The sequence below is a fragment of the Hydra vulgaris genome, chromosome 08 (genome assembly GCF_038396675.1).
Source record: "Hydra vulgaris chromosome 08, alternate assembly HydraT2T_AEP".
NCBI lineage: Eukaryota > Metazoa > Cnidaria > Hydrozoa > Anthoathecata > Hydridae > Hydra > Hydra vulgaris.
In genome coordinates, this window is record NC_088927.1 from 49,732,501 (window position 1) to 49,757,486 (window position 24,986).

The 24,986-nt window shown below is 28.1% G+C and overlaps 1 protein-coding gene across 2 annotated transcripts in view; it reads left to right on the plus strand.

Moving 5' to 3' along the window:
• Positions 1–24,986, plus strand: part of LOC100205311 (myosin heavy chain, embryonic smooth muscle isoform) — a 56,215-nt gene that overhangs the window by 23,275 nt on the left and 7,954 nt on the right. For both annotated transcript variants that reach the window (XM_065803887.1, XM_065803888.1), the window contains 4 exons: positions 10,296–10,542; positions 12,329–12,420; positions 20,407–20,568; positions 23,924–24,094. In XM_065803887.1, coding sequence (XP_065659959.1) covers positions 10,296–10,542; positions 12,329–12,420; positions 20,407–20,568; positions 23,924–24,094 — 672 coding nt within the window. The remainder of the gene's footprint in view (positions 1–10,295; positions 10,543–12,328; positions 12,421–20,406; positions 20,569–23,923; positions 24,095–24,986) is intronic.

Genomic DNA, 24,986 nt, shown 5'->3' on the forward strand with positions numbered 1-24,986 from the left:
AATTGTGTTAATGTTTGCTAAGATGCGTCAACGGTCAAAGTATAGGTATGTCCAGTTGTTTTTACAGGTGCATCAATGAAACAAATTATGTTGGTAATTGGAACTCAACAGTCATCTGCTCTAGATGGCCATAAAAATTTGTTAAAAGAAACATGCAGGTGCATAAATGTAACCATAACATCTTGCTCAATATTATCAATTTCATTTTTCATACCAACCAATGAAACGTATCATATTTACACAGAATAAATTTACCAAATTTCAATGTATTGATGTTAACTAGCTGATTAAGTTGAATACTTTGAATACCAGAAAACATGCTTATTATAATAAAATCTTTACTTGTTCATTAATTAGGTAATTAATAGTATTTATAGGTTCTAGTTTAAATTAATGAAAGCTCCTAGTTCCAAGAAATATTCTACTTAGGTGAAAATGTTTTTTCAAAGTGGTGCGTAATTCTGTCAATCTTTCTTTTATCAATCTTGAAAAAAATAATCCCTTCAATTTTATATCTGGTCATTTATGGGCCTTTGTAAACTTGCATTTGCAGTTGATGTTTTACAGTGCCACCAATGCCATCACATGGTGGCTTACCATGACTTGTATCAAAATATGTCTAATCTGCATCAATGTCAAAATCATCTTTATGAAAACAGATATTGTAAAGGTTTTTGTGGTTTTTATACTGTGCACCACAACCATCACAAAAAATCTTTAAAACATTAGGATGATTTTCTTTTAAGTAATTAACTATTTTTGTCTGAACTTCATACTCAAAACCTATGTCTTGCTCATTACCTACTGACATGAAGCAAAATGATTTTTCTTTAAGCTGGTCATTTTGGTTTAATAAATAGAGGGCAACGGGGTGTAACTTGCATTGACTTTGGCACCTATGCTAACTTTGGATTTCATCTTAAATTACAAATGTGTAGTTTTCTGCAAAATCACCTGAGACAATACAGTCTTTTACCAACTTTTCTTTTTGTTGCCTTAGGTATCTTGCTTGACATTTTGCAATGAAGGAAGAGCTGTTAAATTGTTAATTGCCTCTGATAATATCAATTTGTATTCTTCAATTGTTTTTTTTTGATAGATCGATGTTGTTCTGTCTGTTTTCTTTTCAATTCAAAATTTTTTAAATTATACAGTGTAAAATTCTGTTAAAATCATTATTTTAGATGGATGAATATATTTAATCCTTATACTTGCAAATCAAAAATCTTATAAACATACATACTTTCTTAAAGCATTTTAAGAAAGATCATTGAATACAGAATGTTCAAAAACCAAATGGAAGAAATATAAACCAAAAAAAAATTTTTGAAACAATATTTTCAAAGTAATTTTTACTTTATTAAAAATAAAAAAAAAATAAAAAAATTTTATGAGAAAAATGGGGCATCTCTCCAGTGCCCCAGTCTACTGATCATCTACCATGAAAACAAATTTAACACGTTTATCAGGAATAGATAAATGCTGGAATTTTCAGAGCTCTAGTTTGTCTTTAAAGTAATGAAAATCTATCACAAGATTCCACTACAAAAAAGTGGGGCACTTGCCACAGCCCCCCCCTCCCTCTCCTAATGTCTTGGGGCCCTGTAAACAACTTTAACTTGCACATTCATTGGCACTACAAAAATGCCAAAATTTTCAGAGCTCCAACTAGTTTGGAAGGAAGTGAAAAATCAATTGCAATACTCCGCTTCAAAAAAGTGGGGACCATGCCCCATTATCCATATATGGAAATCCATATACTTGCAGTTCAAAATCTTTATATTTTTTGAAAGATCCATGAATATAGAATGATGTATAATAATTTATTTTTTGTTATCATTTATTGATATTTTTTGAGGAGCAGCCGTGGCGCAGTGGTTAGAGTTCTGGCTCAGAACCCAGAGGTCTGAGGTTCAATGCAATTCAATGCTTCCTTACTAATGTCGCCCAATAGGCGACATTGGTAAGGAAGGAGGTGTGAACTTCTACTTAAATACTCTCCCGCTGTGTTCCACTATAAGACCGTAAGGACTTTTGGGAGCACCTAAAAAACCTTAAAAAAATAAGTAAATAATCATCAAGGCCACATCGGTTTCTTGAGCATCAAAATCAGGTATATAAAAAATTACCTAAATTTATTTAAATTGACAAATACAGGTACTTAAAAGTATTTTTTTACTTTTCTGACCATTTCATTGAATTTGTCACCCCTGAAAATAGCCAAGTACAAATTTTTAAGTAAAAAGATAAAATATTTTTAAAGTTATGTGACTTAAAGCTTCTAAATAAATGTTGCCATTCTGAAGGGACAAGAGGGGCCTGGCCAAATCTGTTAAAGGTAAAATGGTCATATTTCACAATCTTCTTGGAGCCAGGCGCTAAAGTTTTCAAGGAGTTCTTATTTTACTAGGTTTTCTTAACTGTGTAAAAATCAGCAAAATCTGAGATATAGGGTGACATTAAAAATTTATGGATTATTTGACATGGAATTACCCAGGACCAAGGATAGCCCCTTGATGTACCCCAGAAGTTACTGGAAATGAAGAAGAGTGATGGTCTTCGAGGATTACTTTAATAAAGCAGTTAAAAAAAAACAATTTGATAATCCCTAGCCTCTCCACCTCCAACTAATGCACAATAAAATTTTTCAGTCACAGCAGTTAGCAAGTCAGTCGTAGAGAAAGAGGATTGAAAACTGTATTGAATGTCTGACAGTAAGTTATTTTATTCAAGATGGGATGTGTAAAATTTGTTGATCAAAGACTTAACGACCTTGCTAATAACAGAACACTGATCGGATGATAATTGGAGTGGTCAGAATATTCTCCAGAGTTTTTGAACAACTGAAATTGGAACAACAGATCCTATTTTCCAGCATCTGTTGTTCCAATTTTCCAGAAAACAAGACTCAGTCAAGCATTTATTAATAAGTTTAGAGAAAGTTGAAAAGAGTTCTGGACAATAATTAATGTCAATGGCAGGAATGTTGTCTTTAGTAGAAGTTGTAGAAGAGTTTTATTGAGATATGATTTTAGCAATGGAAGCTGGAATGATTTGAATGTTTAACAATAGGTTACCCTGGTTAATTGGAATGGAAGGAAGAGAATGTCCATTAGATTCAAAAGTCAAATTAGAAGAAAAGTTCTTTGCAAATAGTACTGCCTTATCCTTGGGAGAGGTAATAAGATCAGCCTCAGGAATGAGAGCTGAAATGTTAAATCTACCCTCGCTAATGGCGCTGATTTTCCAAAAGTCTCTAGAACCTCATTTCTGAGATCAGATACAAGATTTAGTGAACTGAGAATAATGGAGCTTAGCATCAGACAGCACTCTTTTACATCGATTTCTTGCAATTGTAACCGTAAGTAATTGTAAGTAGTTCTCCAAAGATAAAAAAGATTATTACAATTAAATTAAAAATTAAATTAAAAGAAAAGAAAGAAGCAACAATAGCTTCAATTCCTGCCTGAATCTAGGAGGTTACGTAGCAGGTGCATTTATCAGCTGAGACAGAAAAGATATCAGCTCAAGGACCATCACAAAGAAAATCATGAAATAATCCTAATCAGCTTTAGATTTGCTGTAAGTATTGCAATGATAGGGTGAGTCTGAAAAAGAAGTACGAGATGAAAGATTTATAAAAATTATTGCATGGTCACAACAACCTAGGGAGAAAAAAGAGAAACTGAACACAAGCTAGGATCAGAGACGAGACATAAATCAAGGAGTGAAGGTAAATGGTTAGGGCCATCAGGAAAACAAGGCACAAAGTTAACTATCTGAGTAAAAGATTGAGCAGTACAAAAGTTATGGACTTTAGTGCCAGCAGGGTCAGTGGCGTGTTAGAGCCATGTCATTCAGTGTGATGAGCATTAAAGTCAGTAATAAAAACAATATTGGCATTGGGGTAAAGAGAGAGAACATGGTAAATTTGTTTAGAAATTACATCTAAAAGAGTGCAGTCTTGGGAAGAAGTAAAATGATAAAGAATAAAGTGAAAGGTGACAGTGTAGAGGGGCTAAATGGAAGCACATAAAAGGTCAAATGATTTGAACCTTATTTAATGAAAAATAAGTGAATTGATGCGTATGTATACTCCCAAGCCAAGCATGTGACTTGGGAGTCTTTTGGAGTCTTTGTGAATCAAAGGATAGTACCCATTAACACTAAGATCTGAAGTAGGAATAGTGGAATTTAAATTAGTCTCACTAGGAGCAAGCAAGTCTGATAAATTTTGCAAGAGGGTTAGATTTAAATGATGGAAGGTTGCTTTGCACCACGAATATTTGTAAAAGATATTAAAATATATCTTTTACTAATATTAAATATAAAGATATATTAAAACAGTTAGGTGGTGGGCATGGTTTTTTATGTTTAACACTTTGGGTTTTTTATGCATATATTTTGCCTTTATTTAAACACACCAATTACTTGATTCGGAACCTAATATAGATGAGTTATACGGAAGTAATTGCTGTTTGAAAAAACAGTTTGATTTCATTTTATGATTTTTTACAGCATAATACTTCCTAATAAACAAGTAAAATTTTATCTAGCTCATGGTAAATTATATTTTTTGAGTTTTTGATTTAAAAAAGAAACTTAAAAAGCTTAACTTAAAAGAGAACATTTTAAACTTGAAGTTTAAAATTTTTTTTTATAAGTTTTTTCATCCATGTTGAAATTATATCATGTGATGAGTTTTTAAAGAATAACAAAACAAAAAACATCAACATATTAACATTTTTTTTTACCAAAAGGTTTATATCGTGCACAAGCTTTTGTATATACAGTAGCGTCCAAAAGTAATATAACCAAAAAGGTGGACAAACACCTTTTTGGTTATATTTTCTCATCGAGTTAACATTTTTAAAAGAAATTTTGCATAAGAATGTCAAATCATACCACAATTACGAAAAAGAAAACACAAATCCTAATTTGGGAGTAATTACTCAAAATTTTGCTAAAAGAATGAAAATGATTGGCTTAAAAGTAATTGGACAAACTAAATATGTCGTTTAAAAATAAAACTTTCCCAACAAAGGATAAATTTTCAGCATTTTTTATGAAGATTTCCATTAAATAATACATATAATGTTACATAGTGTTATATTCTGTTACATAATGTATATAATCTGTGCATAATCCTAGTACTTCGTTGGAAAACCTTTTGCCGCAACGACAGCATTACATCTACGTGGCATTGAATCAACCAAATTAATTAAAACATCAATTGGTATTTCCTCCCAAGTGCTCTTAATCAACTCAAACAAATCGTTCTGATTTGATGGTTTCCAAACACTAATTTTTCTCTCAATATGTTCCCAAAGATGTTCAATTGGGTTCAGGTCCGGAGATTGTGACGGCCATTCCAAGATACGAACTTTCTTTTGAGCTAAAAATTCCGTGACTAGCTTGGAGGTGTGTTTCGGATTTTGTCTTTTGCATGTGGCAGCATTATATCTTTGATTATTCCTTTATACATGTTTTGGTCCATAATGCCTTGAACTCGATAGATTGGACATACTCCATCACGGCTAAAACATGACCAAACAAACCATTACTGAACCACCACCATGCTTTACTGAAGGAACTTAGTACTTAACATTATTTCAAAGACCTATTGGACGTCGAACATATTTAATACCATCAGAACCAAACATATTAAACTTTGACTCATCACTCCATAGTATTTTCGACCATTGATTTGCTGTCCAATTTAGATGTTCTTTAGCGAATTTTAACCGTGCTCTACGATTTTTTGCAGAAACAAAAGGTTTTTTAACAGGACGACGGCCAAAAAGGTTGTTTTGTCTTAAGCGACGCTTTACTGTTGCATAAGAGCAAGAAATTTGATGTGACTGTGTAAATTCTCTATGAATTTCTTTAGCACTCTTGCGTGGATCTGCCTTTGATGATCTTACTACAACATTATCTTGGCAAAAAGTTGTTGATTTCAGGCGTCCTGACTTTGTTGAAACTTGGAAGTGACTCCGTTGTTGAAAAACTTTTAATGTATAACCAACTGTTGATCGTGGAATGTTCATATCTAATGAAATTTGTCGCACAGTCTTACCGTTATTAAATGCTTGTACGATCAACTTTTTAACTGCCTCGCTTAAATATTTATTATGTACCATTGCAAATTATTGATTATTGAATGTTTTTATGAAAATCTGGCTTCAGAAAAAGAAGTTAAAATAGTTTAAGTTATATCAACATTGTTAGAATTTAGTTTGTCCAATTACTTTTGAGCCAATCATTTTCATTCTTTTAGCAAAATTTTGAGTAATTACTCCCAAAAGGGAATTTTTGTTTTGTTTTTCATAATTGTAGTATAATTTGACACGCTTACGCGAAATTTCATTTAAAAATGTTTACTTAATGAGAAAATATAACCAAAAAGGTGTTTGTCCAATTACTTTTGGACGCTACTATATATATATACAGCTATGCTCAAATGTATGGAGCACCCCTATATTTTATTTAAAATTCAAAAGTAATGAACAAATAGTAAATGTGAATGTGTTTATTTGATACAAATTATTTCAATTCAACAATATTATTTAATATAATTAATATTTTGTAGCACCTCCCTTTGCCTTGATCACCGCACGTAGTCTTTTGGGCATGCTGTCCACAAGATCCTTACATACATTCGCTGGTATTTTTTCCCATTCATCCAGAATTTTCGCTTTAAATTCTTCTTTGGATTTACATCTGTAAATTGACAACTTCCTCTTCAAAATAGACCACAAATTTTCTATGGGTGACAAATCTGGAGACTGGGGGGGCCACGTAATGAGGGGAACTTCATTTGTTGAAAACCAGTCCAAACTTTTTTTTGCCTTGTGGCAAGGAGCGTTATCTTGTTGAAAATAATATTGAGGGACATCTTCGTCAAATAATTTCAATATTGATGGCTCCAAAACTTCATTTAGCATGGTAATGTAGCGCTCTGCATTCATCCTACCCTCACATAAAAATATTTCACCTACGCCACTGGAGGCCATGCAACCCCAGATCATTGTGCCACCACCGCCAAATTTGACTGTAGGGATGATACATTCCGGCTCAAATGCTTCGCCTGGTCGTCGTCTTACAAAGGTGCCTCCAGGTTGCCCGAAAATCTAGGTCAAAAAAGTAAAGGAATACAAATTTGATATTATAAATTTCAACATGTAAAATTTCAGGTACTTAAAGGAATAATTTCGAAATGATATTTTTTTTTTATTTTTTGGTTACACCGTAAGTCATAATGATGCCTTACCTCTATATTTGATTCGTCTGACCAAATAATTTTGGCCCAATCTTCTGATGACCAATTTTGGTGCTGTTTAGCCCATTCTAAACGAAGTTTCTTATGGTGCTCAGTCAGCAATGGTTTTCGGCGAGCCCTTCTTCCATGTAAATTACCTTCTTTTAAGTATCTTCTAACACTTGGAGCAGAAATTTGAATTTTTCTGTGCTCCCACAGATCGCTAACCAAGTCTTTAGAAGATTTGGTCCGATTTCGAAGTGAAATCCTGTTGAGGAAACGATGGTTTCTAGGAGAAAGTATATGTTTTCTTCCCGTTTTTGGTCTATTTTCGTATGAACCAGTTTCACTAAATCTATTTATAGCATTTTGCACTGCTTTCCTTGAGCATTTCATAATTTTTGAAATTTCCACTTGGGAATGTCCTTGTTTATGGAGTATCACAATTTGGCTTCTTTCACTCACAGAAAGTTCGCGTGTTTTACTCATAATGAAAATAAATAAAGAACGATAAAAAAAATCACTACTTTTAAACAATAGATAATGAGCGGCTGACAATAGTTACGTTTAAGATAAGAATGAAATGAATATCTTAATTCGACAGAATTTATACTAAGTGAGTATGTAGACAAGTTAAGACAAGTCTAATCATGCCCAGACAAGCAAATTCAACATGCATTAAATGATTTACTAATGCTTAAACGTAAAAAACAAATAAAATACCATTTAAAAAAAAATTCATCATGTATATCTCATTTTTTAAACACAAATATATTTAAACAAATAGGTGCTCCATACATTTGAGCATAGCTGTATATATATATATATATATATATATATATATATATATATATATATATATATATATATTTTATATATATATATATATATACATATATATATGTATATATATATATGTATATGTATATGTATATATATATATATGTATATATATATATATATATATATATATATATATATATATATATATATATATATATATATATATATATATATATATACACACACATATATGGATCATCAGGAAGAGTAATCTTCCTGATGATCCAGCAATGGTGAAACTTAAAGTTGAAGAAAAAAGTTAGATAAGTGTTTTTTACTAATTTATTATTGCTCTGTTCTTTAAGAACATTGAGCACTCTATTTGTAAAATACACTAACATAATTTATATATATATATATATATATATATATATATATATATATATATATATATATATATATATATATATATATATATTGAACAAAGAATGAATTATAAAAGTTTTAAGTGCGTTATAAAAGTAATAACACTATTGTAGTGTTATTACTTTTATAATGCAGTTAGTTACTAGAGTGATATTACTTTAGTAGTTATAAATTTATTGTTTTATTTTTTATAACTATTTTGGAAAATCATTCTTTTTATTGTAGACTTAAAACTGTTTTTTTTTGCTTCGCCTTTCTAATTTTGTTGCTGAATGTAACAAACACTCTAAAGAAATAAAAATTAAAACAGTACACAATTTATTTAAATTAGTAATTTTTTTAAATTTTTTTCTATATAAATTTCTTTTTATTTCTCATTTATTTAGTTTTGTTTTTTTGTTTTTAAAACTTTTTCCACAATGATTAATATTATAAAACTTGCAAACAGCCGTGACCAAGTTGTCTAAAATAAAATACTCGAGTGTGGTCATACAAGATGAAAAATCGCATGCATTTCCTCGGAAGGCTTGATATATATATTATATGACATTAACCTGTTAATCCATTTAAAAAACAGTAGGCAGTGTCAAATAAATAACATACAGTAAATTTAATATACATTAGAAATTAATTTTCCAAAGCTTCTTTATGCTTTTAAAGAGATGCATTCATATTAAGTCAGTGGCGTAGCTAGGGCTTCTGGTGCCCAGAGCAATGCTAAAAATTGGCACCCCACTAAAGCAGACATGCGAACTAAAAAAAACTTAATGTTTTCAAGTATATGACAATTTTAATTAAAAAAATGCAAATGCTAATCATAGTGCAAACTCAATTTAACTCATGTTTCCAATTACGTATCCATTATGGTTCGTGTGAATTAGTCATTGAAAGTGGAAGATGGTCATTCAGATCCAATATTCAATAACTATTTATAAATTATAATTTGATTTTTCTAGCTTTAACTGCAGCAAATTTATCTAATATGTTGTCAAAGTCTGTTGATTCTAGAGTTTCTCTTTCGACACTAAGGATTGCCAAATTAACAAGACATAGTTGCCCCATTGAAGCTCATAGATATGAAAGAAAATTTTTCATTGAGATCATTTAATCATCTTAAGCAAGTTGTTAATTCTTATTGGAAATGATCCAATATCATTTTTAAAACTTTCTTAACTTCATCTTCAGCAGAGAGGCCACTATCTCCAGCCCTTTCACCTGGCATTATTCGCCGTCCATACATCTGCCCTTAATATACTCAATTGCATTTTGACAAAAATGATCACAAAATTCTTTGAGATAATTTTCCAACATTTTCATATTAGATGCGCTGCATCTTTAAAGTTCATTGTGGGATCTTGTAGTCGTTTGACTGTTAGTCACTGTTGGCTCTGGAAGTTGTGAATTCATTTATTTTTATTATTTTTTCCCCTTTTTGGCATCCCCCTTAGAGTGGCGCCCGAGGCGACCGCCCCACCTGCCCTAGCCTTGCTACGGTTTGTATTAAGTATTTACATAAAAGATATAGCTTTACTTGTAAACATACCCCTGCTTTACTTTCCTGCTGTAAATTTAAAGTTGTTTAAAAAACACTATTTTGGTTTAAATTGATATTTTTCAAATGGTTTAAACCATTTAGTTTAAACCTATCAACCCTCTCGGTGGTTCGGGATCCCTTTAAAGTTATTTTTATCAAACTATTAATTAATTTTTAAGTTATTTATTACTTTTATTAAAAAGTAATAAAATAAATATAGAAATATAATTGTTAATTAATTTTAATTAAGTTTATAATAAATAATTTCTATTTTAAATATAATTTCTATTTTAGTTAGAAGCTGCATTAGCTGATAAAAGAACATACGAGAAGCAAGTTGCTGATTTAGAATTATCAAAAAAGGTTTTGCAGTCAAGTATTGAAAACTTGACAAGTAGTAGAGATAATGCTCGTAACTTACATGCTGCATCTGAAAAAGAAAAGAATTCTTTGCAGGTCCAACTTAACGATTCTAGACGTCTTATTTCTGAGTTAGAGGACGAAACTCATCAATTAGAGGCAAGCGTTGCAGCTGCTAATGGTAATTTCATGTTTTGCTTGACATTTTGTTATTCTAAATTTTTGATATTCTGAATTTAATCAGTTTTATTATTTTGAACTTTTTTTTATTCCGTATTTTTGTTTTTCTGCATTTTATATGCATTTGTTTTTCTGCATTTTATAAGATTTTTTTTTGTTTTGTTTTATACTGCTGTTATACTTCAATGACTCTGGTACTTTTAAATAAAGATCAAGTAAAAAATAATTCTTAAAATAAATATATACAATAAAGAAAACAATAAATATTATATGACATTAAATAATGAAAAATTGCAGTAATTATATTAATTATAATAAGTGTGAAAGTATCAAATATGATAGAGTAAATAAAAACTTTTAAAAAACCATTTTTAAAATTTTATATTCGGTTGAAAAACCATTTTATATGACAATATTTAACAACAGAGGACCATAACCAACAACATTTTATTGTTTTTCTGATGTTTAATAACTGTTAATCTGTGGATAAATATTTAATTTAACAATTAGCGACTTGACTACTTATATGTTTTTACTCCATTTTCGTTTTTTTATTTTGTTTTTTAACAAATGATTAGTAACATTTAAACAATTTTCATCATATATAATATATAAAAAGAAATTAAAAAAATAATATTTTTTGTCTAAATAATTATTCAGGCCGTCCAGTGGTATGGATGACTCGTTATTTCAAAGGGCGACTTTAGAGTAAACTTCAATAAAAATGACTGTTGGTAGCCTGGCAGGACAACCCGACAGTTTGTTATTTACAAAAGTTTATGAATTAAATCTTTTGATTTTAAAAATTTTGAACTATGAAAATTTTGTTACTTGTGGTTGTTTCAAAAAAAAGCATTTAAAGTACTACATTTAAAAATGTACGTAAATTATACCCTACATTATAAAATGAATACACTACAATGCATTACATCACTTTACTAAATGTAATTAAAAGAAGCTGACTTGAATTAAATTAAACACATTACAGTCCCATTTTGAATCACATTTTGTTATCAATTCAAAATGAATTTCAAAGTTATGTTTTTTTTCCAATTCAAAGTGTTTAAATATCATTTTTTTAAATGTTACATTTTTAATCAAGTAAATGGACACATGAATCAAGTGAATAAGCACGTGAATCAAATGAATGGACACGTGAATCATTTGAATGCACACATAAATCATTATAACATTCAACCTTTTGTTTTTTATCAATAAAATAAATTTTCATTTAAATTTTTTTAAACAAAATTAAAGTGATAAAGTATTATTAATGATGCATGGGGAAATTTTTTTCTAAAATAGAAATCCTAATAAATTAAATTTCTTTAAAAACATAATATTTTAAATATTTAACTAATTTAAATTTGATTGAAAATTGAGCAAGAATAATAAAAAATAATTTTTTTTATAAAAACTTTCTTTTCAGTAAAAGGTTTAAACTTTTTTGTTCCATGTAAACACAATGGAATCATTGTTGTATTTGAAGTTCTGATATCTTTTTTTAAACTAAATAAAATAAAAATTAACTTTTTTAACAGCTCTTAACCTTTGATTTTAACATTTTGTAACACATTTTAACATTTGGTTATATTATTTTCTGATCATCAGTTTCACTTTTTTTTTTTAATAATAATTTATTTTTAATTAAACTTTATAATTATTCTTATTAGTTGTATTTTGGTAGTCTTATTTTAGTCAATTAAATTTTTTTCACTCAATATTAGTTTTTTTTACCTGAGAAAATTACCCAAAAAATTAAAATAACAGTTTTATCTTTTTTTCAGAGGCACTGAGGTCAAGTAAAGAACAGCATTCTCGTGATGTTGCTGCCAGAGATGAAAAGTTGGAAGCAGCTAAATCTGCTTTTTCTAAATTAGTATGTAATAATTTGTGTGATATATATATATATATATATATATATATATATATATATATATATATATATATATATATATATATCAAGCCTTCTCAGAAAATGCGTGTGATCACACAGGTTATATGACCACTCATATAATATTTTGTTTAAAAATAGACCAGAAAAAATAAAAGCATAAAATTACTATATGTTTTTATTTTAATTTAAAAGTGTTTCACTACAAAGAATTTAGAAAAAATCAAAGTTTCAAAGTTATTTAATCCAGGCTTAGTTACTTTAAAACTTAATTATTTAAAAATTAGAAACTTTGATATTTTCTAATGTCGGCAAAACGAATTTAAAAAATTTCGGTTAGTAGGATTTGAACCCTAATGTAATGCCGATATAACAGTTGCACCTCATAAATGACATAATTAATTAACCTTTGCACTACATCAATGTGGCAATATAGAAAAAATTATTACCTAGAAACTATTAATTGATATAAATTATATTAGTTTTATGCTTTTATTTTCTCTGGTTTATCCTTTATTTTATCATTCGTTAAGTTCGTTTCTCTTTTTAATTTATGGTTTGTTTTTTTTTAATTTTCCTAAATTTCTTCTTTAAATTAGTTTGGTTTTTAAGGCTCATTTTTTAAAACGCGCAAATTGTCAGAAAAAAATATTGTATGCATAGTCATATAAGGCACACATCTCCTGAGAAGGCTTGATATATATATATATATATAATATATATATATATATATATATATATATATATATATATATATATATATATATATATATATATATATATATATATATATATATATAAAATATATATATATATATATATATAAAATATATAGATATATATATATAATATATATTATATATATAATATATATAATATATATATATATACATATATATATATATATATATATATATATATATATATATATATATTATATATATATATATATATATATATATATATATATATATATATATATTGATTAGTAATTGTAAAACAGTTTCATATAGTAATGCTGTTCAAAATAAGCTTGCACAAGTTGAACATTTTTATACAAAAAGCTTTGGAGTGGCCTAATTTAAATGATAAATTAACTATGCATTATTTAAATAATAAATTATGCGTTTGTTGGAATCTGAAAAAATTAATGTTTTTTTTTGGCACAAAGTTGGAACAATGGTTTTAAAAAGTTATAACATTTTTTTCCTACAAACAATAAAAAAATAGGTCATACAATGTAACCAATTTTTTTGAACTCTATTTTTTTTATTTTTACTTATTTTAACTCTATTTTCCAATTTTAGTATAGTTTTATATCATTGTTTTATTAAATAATTCATTATATTTTAACATTTTTTATTCTATTTCTTTCTGTTACCTACAAAATTCATTTGTTTGTTTTTTTGTGAATAAAAATATCATTAAATATAGAAATTTTGAATATTGCAGATTCTTTTAAAATTTTATTTTTTACACCTTTATCTTTTTTGGCGTTGTTTTAAAAAACCATAATACATTAATGGAAGTTTTTGGCAAAAAACAGCTTTAATTTCAAGTTAATAATTTCATGCATGCTGTACTCTACATACAATCATATTTACAAGAGTGATGGTTTGTCAGCTATGTTTTTATGATGGCTCAACATTTATATATTTTTAGGTAAGCAACTGAATCAAATTTTATTCAGAAAAAATTGTATTTTCATCACAGCAGTATAAAAATCATGCTGACAAAATATTTACAATCTCAGACACTGTTAGGTTGGCATTACTGAGTGCCAACCCTTATTTCAAAGGTAGCTTATGGTAATTGAAACTATAAAATGGGCTAATTTAAGTAAACATTTACGTATGGTATAAAGATTTAATCAACATTACACAATCTTTGAAAATTTTTTGGAAATCATACTTTTTAAGATTTTGTCATTTTAATAACATCAAACATTTTTCTAAGTTTTCATGCAATGCCAAGAGAATTGCTTTCAAGACCAAGGCTTTTTCATTTAAGAAGAGATTGCAACTAAGAATTCAAATAAACCACTATTAACAAAAGTTCTTAATGACATAAAGTCTCGCTATCATTTAGAATTATTAATAATTTTGAGAATCAAATAATTGATGAATCTGTTGCGAACCTGAGAATTTCTCAGGTTCTGAGAAACCTGAGAAATTCTAATTCTTATTGTATAAGCTAGTTTTTGGATAGACAATTTACAATGTTTTAGCATGATTGAATAAATTGTTAAGCTGGTATTCTGTAAGGGCAAAGTTTAAATCCTGTCTGAGTATTTTTTTTTTCGGTTATGGTAAGTCTGTTCCACACCAACCATTTCTATAGTTATTCTTTATATAGTCTCCATACTTCAATGCTTTTTAGCAAAGGGTAGAAAAATTATTGATTTAAGTATCAAGGTTTAGGGTTAAAGTTTTATAACATAACTCGGCTTATTTGTAAAGACGTGAAAAATAAAATCAGAAACATAATTTTAAATTTGTATTAGTTGGGCGTTGCCACATTTTCTTATAAAAGAAGTGCTAAAGACTGTTTCTCTTCAGTAACTTGTCTTTAATGGCTGCCGTGAGTTCCGTATCAAACACGCATGAATGGGTAATGGCAGCATTAAGTTCAATATTAAAATATTATAGGATTATAACCATTACTCATATTATCAAATTACAGGTAAATTATTTGGTTGTTTGATTGTATTTGATGCTTCTCTTGGCTGAACCTAAGTTCACGATTGGTGGTCAGATCACTGTACTGTAAAAACCATCAGATGAGAATTCTACAAAAAACAACACAAAACATTGATCTGGCATCTTTCTCTTTATGATCTTTTTTTCCCATTGGATTATATTTCTGACTTTTTACATTCAGAGTGCATTCTTTTGTATCTAGATTTTTATATTTTCTCAATGTCTATTTGTATACATGGCCCCTTATCATATACCATATGTAAGAAATTACATTATATAAAAAAAATTTCTAGTAACAAAGGGGGTTACTTGGAGAGTCTTTTAAGGGTATTTTTGTTCTTGTATTCTTATTGTTGTGACTTTCTGCAAAACATTGTTATATTAATGAATACTATTGAAATGCAAAACATGAATAAATCTTAAATTAAAATTTCAGGCAAATGAAATATCCTGATTAGTATTTTAAATATAATATGTTACAAAAAAGTAGTTAATTTCTTTTAATATAAATTTATCTTTCAAAATCTCCTTATTATCTCATTGAACTATATTTAACAACCATGCTATTTAATTTCTCTTTATAATTGATGTTTTTCTCATATTTTTTTCCTTTTATAAGTTTTAATGTTTTAGTTTTTTTACTGCTTCTGATATTTATTCTGATTTAATGCTGAGTGGAATCTTATCCGTGAGAAGGGATTTGATTATGTGAAGTTTTCATCCAAATGAATTTTTTTTGTGCAAATTACATAATTTTAAGTGAAGCATGGAGTCTACAATCTCATTTGTTTTTTCTTTGTAGAAAGTCTCATATCAAGTCTCATCTCTAGTCTCATCTCAAAACAGAATTCATCTAAATCAAATAAACACTAACTTAATATTAACTTGCTGCAAATTATAGTGCTAATTGTAAACATGCAGATTCCTTATTGTCTGGAGAATTTTTACCTGCCTGTACAAATTGAATTAAAACTCGATCTAGAAAGTGTTATAAACAGTTATTAAAAAAATGAATGATTTAAATCATCTTAGAGATCTAATAAATACCAGATAGTCAATTGGAGAATTTTTTATCTAAAAGGCAAGAATCTCTTAGTGTTCAGTTTTTATGACCCTGCAATGTTTACAGCCCCCTCAAATTGAGGGGGTTTAAAACTTTATATGGTCATAGTTTTTGAAAAATAAGAGATTATTGCACGAAATTTGAAATTTGTTGATGAATATAAATTTAGATAAAAGTAGTGAAGAAAATATTTTATAAACTCGTTGCTCCCACATTAAGGGCTGGGTGAGCCCAAAAACTAGGGTTTTTTTGTTCCCAAGCTCCAATCACCCCAATTCTTTGCAAAACATTATTTTTTGATGTAATCATAACATACAAAAGTTTGGAGTTTGCACAATGCCTGTAAGTGTCAAAACTCAAACATCTAAAAATCCAGTGTACACCACTGCATGGATCAATAACATTTTTTTTTTTAGGTTTTAAGCCATGTCTAGTATTGTGAAAAAAACCTTGTTTGCAGGTTTCTTTTGAAAAAAAACTCTTTTTGTAATATTTTCTATATTACACTATTTTAATTCATAAATACTTTAATTATCTCTTTTTTATGAAATAATCAGACAATTGACATACATTATTGAAACTTTTAAATAATTATAATAATTATTAAATATATTTAAAAAAAACCTTTTTTAATGTTGCTTCTAGTTCTCAAATGAGTTGAGAACTGGAAAAAAAAAATCTGAAAAATTGTCCCTATCCCACTTTTAATGAGATGACAATTTGTAAATAGTTTTTATGTTTTATCAAAATATATTTTTGCACTCAAAAGATACAGCCATATTAAATTCTTTCATTTTTTGAACATTTTACTGTTTAAAAATAGAAATTTTATAATCTTTTAAGGGTTTTTTAAGTTTGGTTTTTATCAAATATAAACTGGAAATAGTGATTGAAAAAAATGTAACATAAGTTTTACTGAAAATCTTACTGAAGTAAGGTTTTCAGTAAAACTTATGTTACACAGAGCAGTGTTTGTCAACTTTTATATATATATATATATATATATATATATATATATATATATATATATATATATATATATATATATATATATATATATATATATATATATATATATACATATATATATATATATATATATATATATATATATATATATATATATATATATATATATATATATATATATATATATATATATATATATATATGTATATATATATGTATATATATATATGTGTATATATATATATATATATATATATATATATATATATATATATATATATATATATATATATATATATATATATATATATATATACAGCCTGCAAAGTTTGAAGGATTTCAGGTCAGCACAAGAGTGTCGTAGTGAGTCAACATAAGGTTGGCAAAAAACTTATTTGGATTTTTTGCCATATACCTGTGTTATTCTTCTCATGTTTGCTACTCAGCCTAATAATTGTAACTGAGGTCTGGTGTCAAGTGTGAGTGACTCTTAGCATTTTTTGCGTATACATTATCTGGTTATTCATATCAGGGTTATCTCTTTGTTTTGAATACTTTGTTCTTGGTTTTAAATACTTTTATAGATGGTTATACTTTTGCCCTGCTTTTAGGTCTAGTCCAGAGGAGCGTGTATATGAAGTTTCTTGACTTACTTCGCATTATGGAATTGTTTTTCTCTCATTCATCAGTTTTTGCCTTGGTATGGGATTTGAGTATCACTGTTGTAAGTATTCATTGGGAGGCTTTCTAGTTTAGCATTATTATGATTACTCTTTAGTTAAACTCTGTTTTTGTTAAAAAACATCTACAACAGCATACGTATATCTTCTGGTGGTGTTTTGTTTGTGTTATTAGGCCCAAATTGTTAATGCTTCATTTTTTGCTTTGTAAAAACCCATAAAATTGTAGGTAAGATGAGCGTTAACAGAACATTTTTTGGACCCCAGATAACTGGCTGTCTTCTTAAGTTAGTTATTTGTATGTAGGGTGGTATTTTTGTGTAAAGTTTTTTCACTATTATACTTCTCACAAATCTCTCAGTCTCATTCACACATAACACAAATCTGAAAGAATATACAAAGATAAGATCAAAAAAAGATTATGAACAAAAGTATATAATAAAGAACAAATATTTGATCTACTAATTTTAGAGACTGTTGATGTATGTAGATATGTCTACAGGTGTGATGATGTAGTGCATTAATATGTTTCGTTTGGTTGTCTAGTGTGATCTTGTTATGCTTTTGTTCACTTTCAAATCGGGTGAATAGAAAGCTAAACACACTCACTTCTTGCGCTTATGGGCTAGCACATCAGAGCCAGACGTAAGACCTACAGAATGGATTTCAATTGATCGAATGCATTCATTAGTCACCGTAGGCCACAAGCCAATACTCATAGTCAAAAGAGCTATGACCCCGTACTGGTGTGGAATGATGTGCTATGAAGTGAGTTTTTAGATCTGAGCACATAGTTAGCGAGTGCTGATCCAACGTGCATTGTGGAGCATCCAAATGAACGTGTGCGTGATTGTCAGCATAATCGTTAGGTTATTGAGCGCCATAACCACATCCAGCAGGGTAGCCTAATGTCCGTTTTGTCATTGTGGTGTACATTGGAAGTAGTCGGGGCTCACCAGCCACAAAAAATAAATTTTTAATTGTTCATGCAACACAAAGATCGCAAAAAGTGACCAACGGAGCTTTCCAGTTACATAGACCTGGGAGATGTGGAAATAAAACAGATTGTAGATAGTGACTCAAAATGATGGTGAATAAAAAATAAAAATCATAAAAAAATATAAAATGTGTGGTAAGACTTTTGTGAAATAGAAGAATGTGGAATAGATGCTTAGGGGGCATGGGGAGACACAACTAACGCTCTAGTCACTCTGTGTGTAGAACATATGCAACAAAAAACAAATATTTGATCTACTGATTTTAGAGATTGTTGATGTCTACAGGTGTGATGACATTAGTATGTTCTGTTTGGTTGTCTAGTGTGGTCTTGCTTTGTTTTCATTCACTTAACAATAACTTTGTGTAAGTATTGTAAGTATTTAAGTAAATTTTTTGTGATTTTGATTGGTTTTTTAGATTGATCATAGAATGCAGTTTAGAAGTGAAATTTACTTTATGTACTGTAGGCGAAGATCTTGTAACTTTATGTAAATGATCTAACCTTTTAAAAATACCGTGGAGGGAAAAAAAGAAATTAAAAAAAAATGAATACTAAAAACACTTATTTACATGCAATGTTTCAGTGCAATTTTTGAGTTTGCTTCGTGTAAGATTTTCGCATTTCTTATTTCGAATGATCGAAAACATTAATGAAAAACTTAAATCAAATTTAAAAAAAGTTTAATGTTTTTTAACTAATATGTGTTTAACATAACAATACCAAGATTAAACTTAATAGACTTTCTGATTTTAAATAATATTAAAAAAATCAAAAACATGAAAACAAATAGTTTTAACAAATAAAATAAATTAGTATTAGATTTTAAAACTTAATAAAATAGTTATTGCGCTAAAATTTTAAATAAAAAAGCATAAGAACAACACACATTTGAAAAGTAATTTTTATTAACTTTTAAATAAATAAATAGCCTTGCTATGCTTGAATAAATTTAATAAAAAGCGAAAAAATTAATGAATTTTTTGTTTAAATAAAACTTGTAAAACTTAAAAAACAAGTAATTACTATAAATGAATTATGAACTTATAATGAAAGAATGTTACATATTTTTTTCATACATTTATTTTTTCCTTTTGAAACTTTAAGAGACTCAGAGCCGCAGTTGTATGTTATAATAAAGCAAAGATAGGTCAGCTTTTGTGTTGGCATTGCCTAATGCCGACCTTAATTTCACAGGCTGCATATATATATATATATATATATATATATATACACATTTATATATATATATATATATATATATATATATATATATATATATATATATATATACATATATATATATTTATATATATATATATATATATACATGCATACATATATGTATATATATATATATATACATACATACATATACATACATATACATATGTATTTATGTATGTATATATATATATGTATATATATATATATATATATATGTATATATATATATATATATATATATATATATATATATATATATATATATATATATATATATAATTTTTTTTTTTTAATTTTTTTAAACATTTTGAAATTTTTTAATTTAAACTATCTTAGGAAAGAGATTCAAAGTTAACATTAGATGAAGAAAAGAAACGATCTCAACAACTGACAACTGCTAACAAAAATCTGGAAAGCAGAATTGCAGCTCTTTTAGCTGAATCAGATGAAGCGAATTATAGAGCAGAAGAACAGCAAAAAGTAATTCGAAAGTATCAAGTAAGCTAATATTTTGGAATTTCATATATTGCAGTCTGTCAGGTAATACCTTAAATATCATTGTCTGTCTGGTAATTTTATGTGTCAAGTAACTTCTGTTAAGTAATACTTTCTGTGTCAAAGTTAATGCTCATACATACACATCCTTTGGTAAAATATCACATTAGCTGACACACTGTGTGTACAGTGTGTTTCAATTATGAGATATTGCAAAAATTCAGTTATATTTTTCATGCAGATTCTATTCTATCAAATTAGAAAATTGTCAAAAATTATTAACTTTTTTTGAAACAAGACTAATCTGCTGTATATTGTTTTGAGTTGTTTAAGATTAATGAGTTTATCAGTTTAAACTTCTTGAAATTTTTTTTTTTACACATAGGAGGTAATTATCGGACAAACAACAACACATACACACACACACACACACACACACACACACACACACACACACACATATATATTAATACATTCTCTCTAAATAATATTATTTAGAACACATGGTATTGTAGTACTATGTGTTTAACATTTAAGAGATGACTTAAGTGTTTTCTGCATTTACTGTGGTTGTTGGTTGTAATCACAATTATAAACCTAATCATAAACCTATACTTTTTAATTAGAGGAATTTTGTAGCAAATGAACTAATGAGTAAGCAATGGGTTTTCCGTGTGAGTGTGTGGTCAAGTATAGTTGTCATCATTTAGGTCAACATTGGGTCAGGTTCATCAGTGACTATTAAGTCCAGTGTGCTTGACAGTCTTTCTTCTCTATTTCTACTGTTGGTGTGGAAATTTACCATTTGTGAAGGAAAGTTTTCTTAAAAACGTTGCTGAAATTTTATATCAATCAGTTTGTTTTGTATATGCGCAACTGTTGCTACACCTGCATCAGTCAAATACTTTGTATGTTGTGTGGCTGAAATTTATATTGTCATGGTTTAGAATAGATGAGCAGCCAAGTGTGACAAGCTCTGCTCTGCTGAATCAAAATTCTAGAACAAGGAATCAAAGTTAATTACTTGTTCTAAAACTCTGACATCATTATTATGTGTTCAATATATGCAGATTGATTTATCACTGATCGATTTATCACTCGCCATACTTATTAAGTTTATTAAATTTTGTTTCGTCTATATACTTGTTTGATTGAGTTTGTTTGATTTTAATAACACTATTTATTTATATTGTTTACCATTAATGTTGTGTTGACTATTTTGATGACTTTATTTTTATAGTGTTTTGTTGAACTTTTTGTTATTTTGTTAACTACTTGTTTTAATAGCTCTATGGTTTCATTAAAGATAGCTTCTGTTGTTTTTCAATTGAACTCATTTGTATATATTTTTACTGTTAACATGCAGTTGTATACACTGTTATTTGATACACCATATAGCAGTGGACAACCTCAATAAATACAATAAAAACAATTTTTATTGTATTTATCTTTGTGAGCAATACAGTTAAGTTAGAAGCAAAGCATATTTTATATATATATATATATATATATATATATATATATATATATATATATATATATATATATATATATATATATATATATATTACTATCGTTCCATAAGTCTTCTTCCTATCATAAGCAAGGTTTTTGAATCTTTAATTAACAAACACTTAATTTCTCATCTTCAATCTAATAACTTACTTTCTGACCATCAATATGGATTTTGATCTTCTTGTTCTACAGCTGATTTGCTAACAGTAATAACTGATAGGTTTTATTGTGCATTAGATAAAGGTGGAGAGGTTAAGGCCATCGCTCTTGACATTTCAAAAGCTTTTGATAAAGTTTGGTGCTGGTCTTCTCCATAAGCTTTCTTCTTATGGTGTATCTGGCAACATCTTTAAGATTATTGAATCCTTCCTTTCCAATTGTAGTATAAAAGTTGTCCTCGATGGACAGCACTCTTCTTCTTATTCTGTAACTTCAGGGGTTCCTCAAGGTTCTATCCTTGGCCCTATACTCTTTTTAATTTACATTAACGATCTTCCAGATATTCTTACATCTAAGATGGCATTGTTTGCTGATGATACTACCATTTATTCTTGTCGCGATAAGAAGCCAACAATCTCTGATTGCTTAGAGAGGGCATTTGAGCTTGAAAAAGATCTCACTTCTGCTACACCATGGGGCTCACAGTGGCTGGTGAACTTTAAATCAGATAAAACTCAATTTTTTTCAGCCAATCGTTATCGCAATAACTTAGATCTTCCTATATTTATGAACGGTGATGTACTCGATGAATCATCTACTCTTCATCTTCTAGGATTAACTCTTACTTCCAATCTTTCTTGGAAACCATATATCAAATCAGTTGCAAAATTAGCATCTGCTAAGGTTGCATCTCTTTATCGAGCTCGTCACTTTCTTACTTCGGATTCTATTCTCTATAAATCTCAAATCCGGCCTTGTATGGAATACTGTTGCCATATCTAGGGCGGTTCTTCTAATGATGCCCTTTCTCTTTTAGACAAGGTGCAAAAACGCAATGTAAACATAGTTGGACCTGCTCTTGCAGCCAACCTCCAACCATTATCACATCGTCGTAATGTTGCTTCTCTTTCTCTTTTCTACATATACTATAATGGGCACTGCTCTAAAGAGCTAGCATCTCTTGTGCCATCTACTAAAATTCATTCTCGTGTTGCTTGTCATTCAATTAAGTCTCATCCTTTTTCTGTGACTGTTCCTAAGTGCTCCAAAAACGCTTATTCGTCTAGTTTTTTTCCTCAAACATCAGCTCTTTGGAATTCGCTTCCTTTATCTTGTTTTCCTGATTCATATAATTTGCAATCCTTTAAGTTATCCGTCAATTGTTATCTTGCTCTACAATCTTCATCTTTTTTCTTTCAGTAACTTCCAACTTTAATTAGTGGCTGCTTGCAGCCTTGTTGGAAGCGAAGATGTTTAAAATATATATATATATATATATATATATATAATATATATATATATATATATATATATATATATATATATATATATATATATATATATATATTAAACATATATATATATGTATATATAATAATTCTTTTGGTTATTTTTGCGAACTTATATAAATTAAATTGTTCTAAAAATTAAAAAAATTATTTCTGATATTTTAAATTAGTATTTGTATGATTATTAGTTTTAATTTTAATGATGTGTTTTATAATTATTTTTTAGTTAATTTTACTATCCTTTAACTGCAGTTTGCCATTGTTTTACTTTTTCTGTTTGCAACATAAGGCTTAAAAACTTAAATTTTATATTTACTTATATATCCATTTTAATTATTTTAAACTAATTTCACTTGAAATCATTTTTTTTTAACATGTAACTATATATTTTGTAGAGTCAATTGAGTCAGTTAAAAGAAGTGCAAGCTGAGCTTGCTGAAATGAATGACGTGAAAAATAGCTTACTTAAAAAATCATTAGAAAATGACAAGAAAATAAAAAGTGTTGAAGCAGAAAATTCGACATTGGTAGAGCAAGTACAGAATCTTGAACGTCAAAAAAGAGCTGTAAGTTTTGTTTCATTTTATACAGGTTTTGGAAGGAATAAATGAATGCACAAACTTAGAATAGCCTGTCTTAAATAGACTTGGCCAGCTACGCAGGCCTCCTTCCTTGATAGTCTTGCCCAAATTTTTTTCAAGTAATTAAAACTGAACCTTTGTCTCATTTATTATTATTTCTCCTGTTTAAACATGTTTAAAGTAAGGATTTCTTTGAAAGCTAAGATCTTTTTTTAATGATCTTTGGTATTTCACCTATTTATATGTTAACTTAGGTACCCTAACTGTTTCAGGCTTTGGCAAGAGTAAATGACAACATATACTATGAATAGCCTACCCAAAGATAGTAAAAAGATTTGTTTTTATTTCAGTTATAAAAAAGCAGATAGGTAGGATTGTATTTCAAAAAGAAATCCATCCGAAAGTTTTTATTTTTATTTTTTATATCATTATTTTTATATTAATAAATTAGCTGTTAATTAAATAAATGTTAATATAAAAATGTATATGTATATAATATAATATAAATATAATATTATATGTTTAATCATTTTAATAAAACAACAATGTGAAAAAGTTGTTGTAAAATATATTTTGATTTATAAAACCACCTCTATATGTTATTATAAAAGTTAGTTTCTTTTCTTCTTTGTGAATAATTTTTCGAAAATTATGACTGTATAAAGTTTTAACCTCCCTCAATTTAAGGGGGCTGTAAACTTTGCTGAACACTATGAGATTGTTGCATGAAATTTCAAATTTATTGATGAATATAAATTTAGATAAAAATACTAAAGAAAATGTTTTACAAACTTTTTGCTCCCAGGTTAAGGGCTAGGTAGGTCCAAAAATTAAGGTTCATTTGTCCACAAGCTCCTATCACTGCAATTCTTTGCAA